Genomic DNA, 12,233 nt, shown 5'->3' on the forward strand with positions numbered 1-12,233 from the left:
GGCGGTGCGCGAGCGCTACGGGCGGCCGTGTAATATTTGACGAGGGTACCAACATTTCCGCGGACGCGTACCAGCAGCAATTCGCTAGATAAATATTTCTCGTGAATTCTTCGCTTGAATATAACACGTGCGATGCCATTTCAGGAATTTTCGTACATTCTCCGTGACGTTTCACTTGAGTTTAGGGCACGAATGTACAATTGTAGATGATGCGAGCCAACCACAAATTTAGTTCTTCTGTTTTAATGCTCGAAAAATGAAAAAAAAATATAATTCAAACATAAATTTTTATGAATAGTCTTTAAGCGCTAATTTTAATGCTTTTTGTATATTATTTTAAATCCTTTAATAAAATAAATATATCAGTTAATGGCAATGACTCAATTGCTACTGAATAAAACGACAAAAATTTTAATTTTATTAAGCTTTTAATAATATGGACTCTCTAAGTAAATCTATCTTATTAAATTTTATAAACAATAAATTTATTTAAAGTAAATAAATATCAAAAGTACATGTCATTAGAAATAATATTAAAAAATTTTTGTCATTTTGTCTAATAATTAAGTCATGATCACTAATTGAATACATTTATCTTATATTTTTTTCAATTTCCAATAATTGTATTAACTCTCCGTTGGTAATATAAAGTTTTTTTCTTCGTTCGCAACCTAGAAGTTCTTCGAACTTTAGTGCATATTTTTATATTGCTTCGGACTGTATAAAAATCTGAAAAAAATGTTTATACTTTTGTGAAAACTTTAATAAGTTTTTACTATTATAGAAATTGGATTGTATTTTACTCATTTATAAATTTATCTATTAGAATTCACAATAAAAAATCGACTGTGTCTTTAAAGTCCAACATTGCAAGTTAAATTAGAACAAAGCATGCTATTTGCTATCGAATCTCTTTTTTTGCCATCAAATTGTCCATCAAATGAACTCGAGAGCTCATATCTAATCAACAACATGGTCAGATACGAGCTTAACAGCAAACTGCCGCGGCGCCTCTTTGTAACGGTCGATTAAAGCTCGGATAATTCGTTTCGTTTAATCACGGCGATAAGCCGCGGTTGTAGCGCGCGCGATCGCGGGAGAAAAGGGCCACACCGCGCCAGGTGGTAAAAGAGAAAGGGGTTGAGCGAATTGAGAGCGCACTTGAGTTTACCGGCGGGAAATGGGCCGCTGTATGTTTGCACGATAATGGGAAAGGCGACAGATGCGAACGGTGGCAGTTTCGCGATGAAACTATCGTGTCGTATAAAGGGGTGAACTCGTTGTTGTTGCCGTCGTTCGGGGGTGGAACAGACGGAGAATAGTAACCTGCAACCAACGGCATAAACTTACGATAGCGCAAACGACCGCGACAGCGGTGAGAATCGGGCCGAGAACAAACTGGGGCGAGGGGATGGTTCCTCATTTCATCTCGGATTTATTCCGCGTCGGCATTTGTACGCGTGCCTCGGTTTCCACGGCGATAACGATCGGCCGTAATTCTTATTTGCGCGGCCACGTAAAACATGCGTTTTGTTTAGCCGACCGAACGTTCTCCACTTGAAGGAGAAAGGAGTACGGCAGTTGCTCCAAGTCTCGTCCGACGACGACTCTATACACCTTCACGAACAAATTCCGCTTTAGTTCTCGCTCTGCTTTGAAATTCTAATTTCAATTCGGACGACGCGACGCGTTGTAAATAGCGGATGTAAATTTACACTGGCGAAAAGAAGGGTCTCACAACGTGTTTTTCGTCGTATCCACTTCTCTGCGAAGTAACATAGTACGGCGACTTTTAAACCCGACTTTCAATTTGACACAGATTTCATTTCGCGATATTTTCCTTTTTATTTATGTATTTAATAATATCATATGATGCTATTTAGAAATAGCAACAACAAGCAAAGAATGCTGTAAAATAATTTATTAATATAATTTTTATTAATAAAGATGGTAATAATATTACGTTTAATGTACGTTTAACTAAACAAGAAGGCTTCTTGTTAAAAAAGACTCTATGTAGTAAAAAAAAATACAGTACTATTAGGATTTTTGTTAGTAAAAATTATCACATTAATAAATCGTTTTATAATTTACAATATTCCGAATTTATTTGTTAGCCTTATTTTTACGTATTAATTTATATATCACGAGTTATATCAACATTTATTTATTTTTATCATATGATTTTTCAATGTAATTATATGTCAATATTACATATACAACATTCTTGATGTAACAATTATACATTGCAATTAAATTAATCATCGCTTTTTAAATATTTTTTTCTTGCATTTTAATTTGCAATGCAAGAGAAATTAAGGACACATTAAATATACATAAGGAGAATTAAAATAGCTTCTTGTTCTTCTAAAGACGGCTTCGAGCAGCCATGTAAAAATTTCATTTAAGGGTTAACGAAACATCTCCAACTTTCACTTAAGTACGCCAACTTGACTATATCACGACCGCCCGCGGAACAACGAGCGGCGTACCAACGCTCTTTCATAATTGAGGAGCTCAACTTTTAGACTTCCGCCAACCGCAATTTCACGAAGATACAGATTACATCCTTCCAGAGTTACCTGTTAAATTACTTATGCCACAGTGAAGGCGCTGAAACGTATAACGCTATCGTTATCGTTATTCTGGTACAATTACCTATTTCTGTATTTTCCTTTCAGTGGTGTGATGAATGTGTTGCCGCGTTCGACGTTAATCAAACCGAATTCCTGTCAAACATGATAGTGTTGGAATTTAATATTAGCAGGGCTCAACCATTTCAAAGCCAGCTATAAAACGCGAGTACTTTGCGAAGTTTCCGTGTTCGATGTAAATTACCGGCACTCATTACATTTTCTCGATTATCGTTATACGTAAGTATCGGAGGGTATATCGGATCATATTAATTTCAAGACTCTCTCCTTGTTATGAGTGCAAACTTTCTTTTACGATGAGAAAACACATTCAATCGTTGCGTCGACCAAGATCGGCTACCAAGTTTATTACGAGTCATCTTTGTGATGCACGATGCGACATATCTTCGTTGGCTAGTCCGCATCACACATTTGATTTATTATTATCGTTGATTTATTTAGAAGGGAAAACTTACGCCCCGATTCAAATCCTCTATCAAAAAGAGTCGGCAGTCCATATATATGTATTAACACGGCGTTTATCGACCGCGACTTCAGTAGCAATTTTTATCCTTTTTAATTGTACGAAATTCGGGAATTCGATGTTTTTCTTAAAAATATATTCAAAAAGGAAATTCAATTTCTCGTTTTGCGAACGTTTCTTATTTCCGTACATTCGAGAATATTCCGTGTATTAGAAGAAACAAATGTCACACATACATTTAACACTTCAGTCACGCTAAACTAATATGAATGTACGTCGCGTTTAATATGCTTACATTTAATATGCGTGTCATCTCGTAAACGTAATGAACCAGAGTCTCCAGAACATGTACGTGTTATGTGAATATTTACGTAAGTAACAAGTAGCAACCGAGAAAATGGGGAAAGGGGAGAGCAAGAATAGCTCGGGGCAGGGTTATAACTCGGCAGTTATACAGTTATGACGTCGTATCGGTTTGATATCGTCGGATATATCGCATTCGGAGAATGCATCGAATTTAGTGCTACACGGTTTGAAAAAACACGTAAAACAGCAAATGTAGTTGATTGGCCATTGTTTATTCTATCGAGCTAAAAAGAAATTTAAAAGAAAAGAATTGAAAACTCTAGTCAATGTTAAAGACATTCTTTATCGAATCTTCATTATTTCATCGCACTTAAACAATATAAAATTTAAAAAGTCACAGTCTTTAAGACGTTTTAATTGAATTAGTATACATTTTTAGAATTTAAAGTGGAATAAACACAAAGAAAGAACAATTTTGCTGAAATATCTAAAAATTTAGTTAAATACAGATAAAAATAATTTAAAAAATTCAAGCAATGCTGCAAAAAATTTTTTGATATTCCAGCAACTAGCTTGAGGGTTCTACATAATTATTTTGATAATTGGATAAAATTATTTTCAGATCTACATCCAGTAAATTTTTAGATATTTAACAAAACAGTTCTTTCCGTGTGTATGTCTCATTTTAGTGAAAAAAATTTAATGCAATCTATGAATAAAAATAGACTTTGGGCATAATTAATCGTATATCATAAATTTTCATTTAGCATCATTAGATCTAATTTAATACGATTTATATTAATTTATCTTATCTTTAAATTGCTATGTAGTTAAACAGGCGCTCATGAAAGGAATACTGATGCGGTCGCAACGTGCAAACCTAGCATAACATAACACGACGTGACACGAACGATACTCAAGTGTGCGCTACACCAAAACGATCGTATACACGAGATTGTACTACTTCGCGATGGTAACTCGGCTTGTGCCAGGAGATGACTAAGAGAATCTCTCGATGTTGCATCCATGACATGCAACCGAGATCCATGTTCACTCGGTGATATCATCCATTCAATGCACATATCGCACAACGAAAACGTAATATAATAAATTTGATAATCATGCGACGCAAAATCTCGTAACCTTCTTTTGGACGAACGGCGTTATCGCGAGACATGAAGAGAAACGTACAGGTGAATTTAGTTGGCCAGCAACCATGTTTACGATATTAGGACTGCATAAGAAGGACTGCTAAATATAATCGGATTAGCGTATAGTTGGATCTCCATAATCGCGATCGTATATTTCACGGCGCGAATTACACGCGCACTCGGAATGCATCAGGAATACGTCGTATTGCGCTGGCAAATACTGTCGTCATCGATATTCGTAACGCGGATCCAATATGTGTGTGAATATGTGTGTGGGTGAATACCTGTTAGCGATGTGAGTAATAGCATCGGAGTAAGCCGAGATATAAATCGTTGCAACTGGGTAAGTTGTAACTACGTTTATTGCCTCTCTTGGTGTGTAATAAAAAAGACGTTTCCCTGTCGAACAAGACGGGAATAAAATGACGTAATGACAAAATGTCGTTGCTCCTGGTAATAGCCTGGTATAGCCACGCGGATCATCACGTCGCTTCGCATGTATGTTTGTAGACCGTCTAGGATGCGTAACGGATCATAAATATACAGGGAAATACGATGAATATTCTCGAGCCACAATATAAAGCTGGCGGATAATGGCTGAGATGTGTTTACGATATCAAAATGACACAAGAAAGCTAAATATAATTTAATGACGCACTTTGCGCTCGTCTTTAATGTCTATCTTGCATTACTGACGGGAACGAATAACTTTCTCGCGATGATCCTTCAGTACTGACGTACACAGTCGTACAATATGTCTTCGATAAATATGCAAATAAGAGCTAATGTGAATTTCTAAGTGTGATATATCTTAAGCTGCGACTCGGAATGTACGCGTTTTCATTGTGCAATCGGGTAACGCTAACGCTCGCGACCATAACGTAATTGTATAAGGGATCGCAATTAAATCGAGTTTGCCGAGTTCGCTCTATATGCAAGATCCCCTCTCTCTCTCTCTCTCTCTCTCTCTCTCTCTCTCTCTCTCTCTCTCTCCCCCCGTCCCATTTCATCGCGGTGTAGATCCCGAAGAATCCGTTCGTCCTCGAGTTCCTAAGCAATTACGACAGTTTCCGAGAGCATTTCGCGATCGCCTGCAGTTCGGCGTTCGAGATGACGATGCGGGGGAGAGGGAAGGAGGATGACAAGAAGAGTACGAATCCCCAGTCTCGTTCCCTCCCCCCTTCAGCCCAGTCCGCGTCCATTGGCGAAGACCTCATACATATTAATGGAGATCGGATCGATTTTACTGCGCGCTCGCTTCTTGCTGTGTTTAGGGACATCGACGTTCCGGCGCATAAGCTCTTCGGGCCGCCCGCAATGGTTATTATGCCATTAACGTAATGAAGTTAGGTTGTGGAGAGGTGCCACCGGGGTGTTGGCGGCAGGTCCCGTCGCGGAAAAACGCGCTGAAATACAGGCGACTGGAAATCTTCGATGATGAACTACGCGTACGTTTTCTTGCATCGGACGTGGCGATCGATAGGAGGCCGATTTATGTAATTATATATAGGTGGGGATGCTACAGTAATAATTGTAAGTTATAACAAATCATCTCGTTCCCTTACTTCGAAAGTAGTACAACTAAAAATATACGATTTTCAAATTATTATTATCAAATAAGTATCAAATAAGTTAAGGGGGGGTAGAGATTAATTTATCAATTATTGATAATAAACTAACTTAATTTTACAGTCCATTCGCTAAATTTGCGTCGATCTTAAGATTATAATCTCCTACAATTTACGCAAAAAAAAATTTTGCTGCTCTAGCTAGAATTATAGCTGTTTTTTGTATTTGATAGAAATTATGTATTACATACATAGAATTTATAGTACAAATTTAAATTCTATCTGCTACCTGTACGATTAGGTGTAATACATATCCAATATCGCAGTACTTATTAAAAATTTTCTATTCCAGCTATTTTTACTTAGATAATTTTCGCTGTAACTGTAAGATAATTTTTTTGAAGAATGATATATTTTGAGTTGTATCAATTTTGTAAGTAAAAAGGAGAACAAACAACATTTAAAGTGCAGATAATTTTGGTGATCAAAAGAAGAAATTGTTGAAGAAGAAATTATTTTGAATTTAGACATTTTAGTTGATTAAGGTAAAAATATAAACTATTGATGATATTTCGAATTATATCACTTTTGATGAATTATTTCGACTATCATAATTTTGTATAGGAAAATTCGTCACAATTCAAAAATTAATTATGTTTTTAAAGTATATTCTTTTTGTCAATATTATTTGATTAATCAATAATTTTCTGTTAAGAAAATTACTGAAAAATACTTGAGAAATATTTTTATCATTTTTTGAAATAAGGAAACATAATATAGTTATCAGCCATTATGTAATTATTAATCAATAGAATTTAGCGCTTTTATCCATTAATAAAATAGAATCTCCCCAAGATTATTGTTTATTATTAACCATAACGATTTAGTCAATAATTAGGATATTGTAATTATCTATCTATTATTATCGAAAAACGTACATTTAATTATACAATACATTTAATTGTACAATAATCTCGTGCATAATTCGAGTCGTTTCACGCAAGGTGTAAAGGTTTAAAACTCTCAACGCACTACAACGCTCCATACGTGATCGTCTTTTATGATTCAGTAAACGACAGTAAACGGTTTATAGAACGGTTTATAGTTATAGGTTAGGGACGTTTAGTTGCACTATTACCAGGTCAATGCAGCTGACGCGTTGGACATACAGTTGATATGTTTGTACACTGAAGAGACAAGTTCCTTGAGCCAACATTCGATGCATGTAGAGAGTTGCCAATTAAAATTAATATTCTTCTTTCATAAGAGATTATAAATTTGTTTTGCTTACATAGATCTAACAATATTAAATTACTAATGAAAAACTAATGAAAGAAACTCAAAGAAAAAATATCTTTTTCAAGTGTTATAACAATAATGATAAAAAATCATATAAATAATTTAACAAATTCAACAAAGTAAAGCTATCTTTTAACATTTTCGCTTTAAATGAGACAAAATGAGTTTCCCCAATTTGTCGAAAGCAAGAGATATTCGACTGGACTTCCGGCTACGATTCTCTACGCTAATCACGCGCCTTTCTCTGGTGGACGACAAGAAGGACGTTAGAAGAAAATTCTGCAGCGTTCGATGCGTCGAACCGTGAAAGGATCTGCTCAAAGGTTCCTTTCACGGCGTCATCCTTTTGATCGCCGAAGATTCGGACGGTCGGAAGGACAAGGATATAAAGGGAAGTGAGTAAGACCAATTAGCGTTCGCGCAATTTTATCAAGCGAACACTGTGTGATTCAACGAGGATGGATTAAATGCTACGTGGCTCTCGATGACAAATTTAATTCTCTGTGCAGGCAAATGTTTCGTTCTGAACAGCTCCTGAAGACCCGTTCATGAAACCGGCTCGACTACTATTTTAACGCCACGTAGGATTTATCCTACTGAAAGACCAAGGCGATCAATTCAATCCAGAGAAAAATCGTAGAAAATACCTTCGTGAAAATATTATGTTACCAATTCTAATAAAATCAATATAATATATAAAATTATTTCAAATATCTATTCAAAAATAAAATATATTTTCTTCCCATATCATGATTATTTTTAACCTTTTTAATTTATAATATTCACGCTTTATAACATTCATACACTGTTAATTGATAAAATGTTTATTTTAACTGAAAGACGTACAGTGGAGTCTTGTGTTAATTTTAATATTTTTGCATATTTCAGAAAGTCCGGTGTACGTCTTCAAGTTAAAATTAATATTTTATTTTTAACAGTATATATAGTAGCAAGTTCTCAGAAAAGATATCGTATCTGCCTATCGTTTCATCCGATTGTACTTCGTGCTTCTCAACGAGAAAATGAACAGGATCTCACACAAAGGGTCACGCGCGCGATATCTCGCTGTTTCGCGTTTCCGTATAATATTCGACGAGTCCTCGTCGACGAGATTACGAGTACCGGGATGGTATCCACCCTGGTCGTGATACGTAATGCGATTTGCGGTGTATTCGCCGCACAAAAGATTACCGCGGCGAGTTCCAACGAGCCATGTGCACGGGATCTTGGGTGCGCTCGGTAATACTTCCGCTGCCTAATGCGGAAGAAGGGCTCTTTCAACAGAAAGCAGTCTCGAGGTACTACGAGTTTATTGCTTTCGGCGCTATCTCGGGATCTCGTTACGCAATACGTAATAAAATCATACAGATGGATGTACGCGATCCAGTACATCATAATATTCGATAAGATTTGTTTCAATCGATATAATTAAGATAATTTCTTCATTTGACATCATTGAAACGATTATTTGTGATTAATATTAATAATAGTTATTGAAAGTTATTTGCTATTTAAACATTTATTTATTATAATAATAATTATTATTATTATTTATTATTCTTTATTTCGCATCGCAATATACATATATTTCAATATACATATATTTTTAAAATGAACAGTTTAATTTCATTAATTTATATGACAAAAACTCACAAAAAGAAGAAGTTAATATAAAGTTTTCGTTGTATAAAATATAATTATTCTTCATGTATATTAAAATGAATATTAGCATTGATTTCTAATTCTGTGTCTTTTTTTTATTATAAAAAAAGTTTTACTATAAAAAAAGTATATGATTGTGGATAGTTGCTATCTCTTTGAATTTCAATTCCTTATTTTCAATTTCTATTGTCATATTCAATAATCAATTGCACGCTCGATGTTCAACTTTTAATATCACATTTGGCAGATGAAAAAGTAATTGTAAAATAAAAAAATATTTAGTATATTTTTTGATTGTTACACTTACATGCGAGTGATTCCACATCTTCGGTTTCGGACTCGATCTCGCACTGTTGGTCGCGTTTCCGCTTGTGGAATTGTTGGAAATATTGCCGGACGACGCGGTGGATTTGATGGACGGTTTTTGTGTCTTTTGTATTTGTGTGGCTACCGATGCCGAGGGAGTCGCGGTTCGTTGCTGTTGCTGCTGCTGTTGCGTGGTTGTCTGTTGTTGCGTTTGCTGCATGATCTGCTGGATGAGCTCCAGCTGTTGTTTCGTGAGGCCATCGTTACTGGCACCGGGAGATGTGGCGCTCTATAAAATATTATTAGTGGATACTTATAAAAAAAACTGATTTTTAAATCATTTTTAAAAATCGTTAATATATTGCAAAGATTTTATAAATTTTACATTTATCTTTTCTCTCATGTCAGTTTCCTACATCGAGTTGAAATCTTCTCATTTTAATTCTCGATATAATTTGAAAAATTCTCTTTTTGTCGTCATCGTGATAAAATAATGAATGTCGTTATATCATTATTGTTGAAAAGCAGAAGGCGTGAGTGTATATTTGATCTAATCTAATCGCAGTTGGTGGATCTAGTCTGTTCCGTTCGTGATCGGTTGCCAATGCGTGGTTGCAAACTATAATCGATCATACCTTAATAGAGCATAACGTAGCCTTAGTGTCCGAGCTGAGCTCACGTTCTGACAATAGTTAAACCGATCGAATTTAATAATTTACCGAACTGACGCGAAATTACGAACGCAGTGTCGCACGACGCCACAATCTCGACATCCATTAAAACGAGCGCCGATTGTAATTCCGCCCGTATAAACGTGTTGCAATAAACCATAAATATATCGACGTGTCCGTCAACTAACACTACTGTTATACACATATGTACGTGATGCCTAGAATACCGTGTGTGTTAATCCGTCTTTGTACTCTATTAAAGCGGTCACTGTGTATATACGGAGATGTGCATTATGATTGTACATTAGTGTGGAAATAGCCTTACGTTTCATATTTAAAAACTCTAATACTTAAAAATATATAAATAAAAATATATAAATAACAAATATACTATAAAATAGAGAAAATGTAAATTTTTATTTCCTTCAAACATTTCATTGTGATATAAATAATAAATCCATATATCTATTATTATAATATTGTATATATAATATATATAGCATTCGAGAGAAAAAAATAGGATTTTAATTTTATTTTTCGGATTTAAAGCAGAAAAAAGGAGATAAAAAGCAGCCATTACTAAATCATTTTCGCGCATTATATGTGGGCAAGGTTTTTATACATCGTTTTATATAATGCGAGCTTAACGTACACGCTTGCGCATATACACGAACGAACTACAAAAAACGCAGAAATATTCGCGATCAGCGTTCACACCTGCATGCTTGCACTGTCATGTTGCATGCTGTGCTTTGTTTTACAATTCAGCAATCGTGCAGCGCAGTGCGCTTTACCTACGTCGTTTCGAGCGTTACTACCGATTTTTCGATTGAGCCCTGTTCGAATGGTACACAAAAGTACAGAATGCCAATGTGTGCGCACACAGGAAATTCAGATGCGGGCGATACGATGTTCCAATTCGCATCGCGATTTTCGGGAAGGTTGTGGAATTTGCGATATCTAAACTTTCCTTTCGCACGGGGATGAGGAATGTGGGTGATAAAAAGGTTACTGCTCGAAATTTTTGATTAGAATGTTGTAATAATGTGAAACGAACTAAATTGCTCACTGAAAAAAAAGATTGGCTGCTGCAACAAATTAGATAGTAAAATATGGCATAGCATTTTTAATTGATTGCAGCAGTCAATTTTTGATTGTGTTAGCCTATCGAAATCCTATACTAACATTGCGGATAGGCTAACGCAATCAAAAATTGGCTGCTGCAATCAAAAATTGATTGCTACAGCCAATTAAAAATGCTATGCCATATTTTATCATCTAATTTGCTGCAAGTCAATCTTTTTTTTCAGTGTATCATTTTCTCTTCGGTGAATTACAATTTTTCCCCATCATTCACAGAGATCAAGACATGAGTGTTGCAGTATCTCGACAAGTATTCTGTAATTTTTTAATTAATAGAAAGCAAGTATCCTTTTCTTTTTCATTAAATTAGTAAAATAATACATACAATGGCCGGTATTCACAATTGATTCTTATATTTGAGATTCTCTTAAGTGTAGTCTTAACCCTTATCCTACAAAACGGGTCACTAGTGACTCGAGTGGTTCCTATTCATGCAAGTTTCTTTGAATCTTTCAATAATTATAAATTATATTACATTTTATTATTTTCCAAAATGAATATTTCAATATTTTATTTATTCTAGAAAATTTAAAATGTGTTGTTGGTAAATTTTTAGAGATTTTTTTTAATCATGCTGAATAGATGAAAAAAACGGACGGATTCTAGTGCCCTCGTTTGTATAGATGAGGCATCAAATTATACCCTTGTAGGGTAAGAGTTAAGTTGTCATAAGCCGGAAGGCTGTATTAACATCTTAAGATATTATTTAAGATGGTCTTAAAATAAGAATTATAAATATCACTCTGAAGTGTAAAAAATATATAAAAGAAAATTCCATATAAGAGAAAATTTATTTTATGAAACAAATCTTATTTGTACAAATTCAATTAGCAATTTTATATAATATTTATATCCTGCCTTAATATAATAATAGATAAACAAAAAAAAAGCTTTGCGTGTTTTTGATCTTAGAAGCTAAATTTTTCGACGTACTAAATAAATACTGTTTATAAGTCCAAATAATAGATTTTTATTTTTGTTTATTTTTAAAGTATTATAATATATTTTAA

At 34.7% G+C, this 12,233-nt stretch overlaps 1 protein-coding gene across 1 annotated transcript in view; it reads right to left on the bottom strand.

Moving 5' to 3' along the window:
- Nucleotides 1-12,233, bottom strand: part of LOC108686868 — a 292,272-nt gene that overhangs the window by 46,561 nt on the left and 233,478 nt on the right. Inside the window, exon 9 of the mRNA XM_018192364.1 lies at nt 9,415-9,698. Coding sequence (XP_018047853.1) covers nt 9,415-9,698 — 284 coding nt within the window. The remainder of the gene's footprint in view (nt 1-9,414; nt 9,699-12,233) is intronic.

Source organism: Atta colombica, unplaced genomic scaffold (genome assembly GCF_001594045.1).
Source record: "Atta colombica isolate Treedump-2 unplaced genomic scaffold, Acol1.0 scaffold198, whole genome shotgun sequence".
In the NCBI taxonomy this organism is placed as follows: Eukaryota; Metazoa; Arthropoda; class Insecta; order Hymenoptera; family Formicidae; genus Atta; species Atta colombica.